This window comes from Phoenix dactylifera, chromosome 13 (assembly GCF_051530095.1).
Source record: "Phoenix dactylifera cultivar Ajwa chromosome 13, Ajwa_hap1_PhDact_Kaust_v1.1, whole genome shotgun sequence".
NCBI lineage: Eukaryota > Viridiplantae > Streptophyta > Magnoliopsida > Arecales > Arecaceae > Phoenix > Phoenix dactylifera.
In genome coordinates, this window is record NC_143202.1 from 25620734 (window position 1) to 25622951 (window position 2218).

Sequence of the window (2218 nt, forward strand, 5' to 3'; positions counted from 1 at the left end):
CCGTCTACCTTGACCCAAAACTATACAAGACTTCTCATATTGTGTCTTGGGTCCTACTCCAATTTGGTTTGGGTCTTCTTGGCTGGTAAAAAAATCTACCGGACCAGGACTGAATCAAAACCGAAATGGTTCGTGATTTGGGTCGAGTTTCGCTCCAAGATAACTCATCCCATAAGTTCAGGTTAGATCTAGGCTGACCATCATTGCATCTTTTAAGATTACGCAACCCAGGTGATGTAAAGTTATCATCACCAAATCTTAGAAACAAAACTTCAAGAAGGTTACCTTGCATGGCCTCTTTTGGGGAGAGAAAACAAAAGATTACGTGAGCATTCATCTAGAAACGAAGACTTTCCAACTCACCCTCTCAGGCCCACACAAAAGCAAGCCAACTTGAGGAGGGAAAAAGACGCAAAATATGACACCGTCCCCAGCTATTAAAAGCAGACTTTGGCCCTTCCTCTCTGCAAACCACACCATTCCTCTCTCTCCCCACTATGATCCCTCAGTACCGAGGGCGAGAATTCCAAGCCAGAAACCAATTCACCTTCTCCAATCCTATCCACAGGGCGGGCAACGATCGGAATGCTTCGGATGGAATCGAGTATGGGACGTGGGCTGAGAGAATTAAAGGAAAGTATGGATACTTCGGCAAATCGGATGATCGTAACTTCGGTGCATGGCAACGAAGAGCTCCCCTGAATCATCATGGCGACCAAGTTGGCGAGGATGAATTCGGACGGCAAGCAAAACAAGAGGGTTATGACTCAGATGTTCCATCCCCGCCGTTGTGGAAGAAGCCAGGGTCGCCAATGGCCGAACAATTAGCGCAGGCCATTGCCGGATACCGGCAGGAGATGCTGGAGATAGTCCGGGATATGCCGGAGACAGCTTACGAGCTCTCTTTAAGAGATCTTGTGGAGTCACCAAGGATAGCGAAGCCACCGGTGCAGCAAACCTTGGGGAAAGGTGGAGAATTTTCGAAGGATAAGACCGAGAAGGAGAAAAGGAAGAAGGGAATAAGAAGGATGTCGAGGAGTGAGAGCATGGACCCTGGAGGCTTCCTTCTAAAGATGTTCCTTCCAAATCCACTCACTGGGAGGAGGAAGAAGAGCTTTGGAGGCTCTTCTGCTTGTGCAAAGGTTTCACCACAAGATTGTTGGAAGAAGAACACATCAGATGAAAAGGGAAGCAGCAGCAGCAGTAGCAGCAGCAGCAGAAGCAGAACCAGGCAAGCCTTTACTAGAATGAAATTTCTTGTGATCAGTTAACCATTTCCTTTAAATCAGTATAAACTTATAATTTATAGTTCAATAAGTGGAAGTAATGCAACAAAAATATCCCAGGAATTAGATAGGTAAAAAGTTAGATCACAGTAGTATAAAATTAGATTGGAATGGCTACTAGTTAGGATAAAATTAATCAAGAAACCACTAAATAATTTCACTTACTGCATAAATACTTCACACGTTCCTTTGTTGTTGCAGGAAAGTGATTGGCTGCTATTCCTTCTTCCGCACAAATAAACACAAAGACGGAGAAAACTGAGGCGCCTCTGTTCTGTAAGGGAAACCATAATACATGTACCTTTGACAGCCCCTGTTTTAATTCTGGGATTGTTTGATGATGAGATCAGCTGAAAGTTGCCAGAATGACTCGTATAGGGGTACCTATCTTCGCTCTTTTGGTTCGTTATGCAAACTTGGTTCGGTAATTAAAATATGCTTTTGATCAAGTAATGTGGTTTGGAAGCACCAGCATTGTACTCTATATATATCAACAGAAAATTTTCGGGGTAAATTGATGTTATTTCTTTTCCTGCACCAGCATTGTACTCTATATATATCAACAGAAATTTTTTGGGATAAATTGATGTTATTTCTTTACCTGATTGTAACGATCCGGGCTGTCACCTAAAAAAGCTAGCTGGAAGGTATTATTTAGGTTCATTGGTCTTGTATAAATATTCAAAATCTACCTAATGCATAGCCGATATGGAACTATACATATGCCCCATGGATCCTTACATGCTCCTTCCATTTAAACACTAATGTCCTTGACAAACTAAGAGTCTAAATCTATACAAAGTTATTCATGAGTACCATAAATCCAATCACAAACATCATGAAAGGCCTATGGTTAACCCTAATGAGCCCGTGTTGCAATGTCTCCAAATCTACATAGACCATGGGCCGGGTCTGCATTGTTATAATTTAGG

At 42.5% G+C, this 2218-nt stretch overlaps 1 protein-coding gene across 1 annotated transcript; it reads left to right on the forward strand.

Annotated features, from left to right (window-relative positions):
* Nucleotides 1-425: 425 nt before the first annotated feature.
* Nucleotides 426-1886, forward strand: LOC120112135 (uncharacterized). The gene is made up of 2 exons (XM_039130783.3): nucleotides 426-1231; nucleotides 1488-1886. Exons 1-2 carry the CDS (start codon nucleotides 498-500, stop codon nucleotides 1546-1548), a joined length of 795 nt encoding a protein of 264 aa, XP_038986711.2. The 5' UTR covers nucleotides 426-497; the 3' UTR covers nucleotides 1549-1886.
* The last annotated feature ends 332 nt before the right edge of the window (nucleotides 1887-2218 follow it).

Bases quoted from the DNA above. Each gene is read 5' to 3' on its own strand.
- LOC120112135 (XM_039130783.3), top strand. From the start codon at position 498: ATGATCCCTCAGTACCGAGGGCGAGAATTCCAAGCCAGAAACCAATTC. The intron at 1,232-1,487 runs GCAAGCCTTTAC...TTGTTGTTGCAG, and splicing joins AGCAGCAGAAGCAGAACCAG to GAAAGTGATTGGCTGCTATT.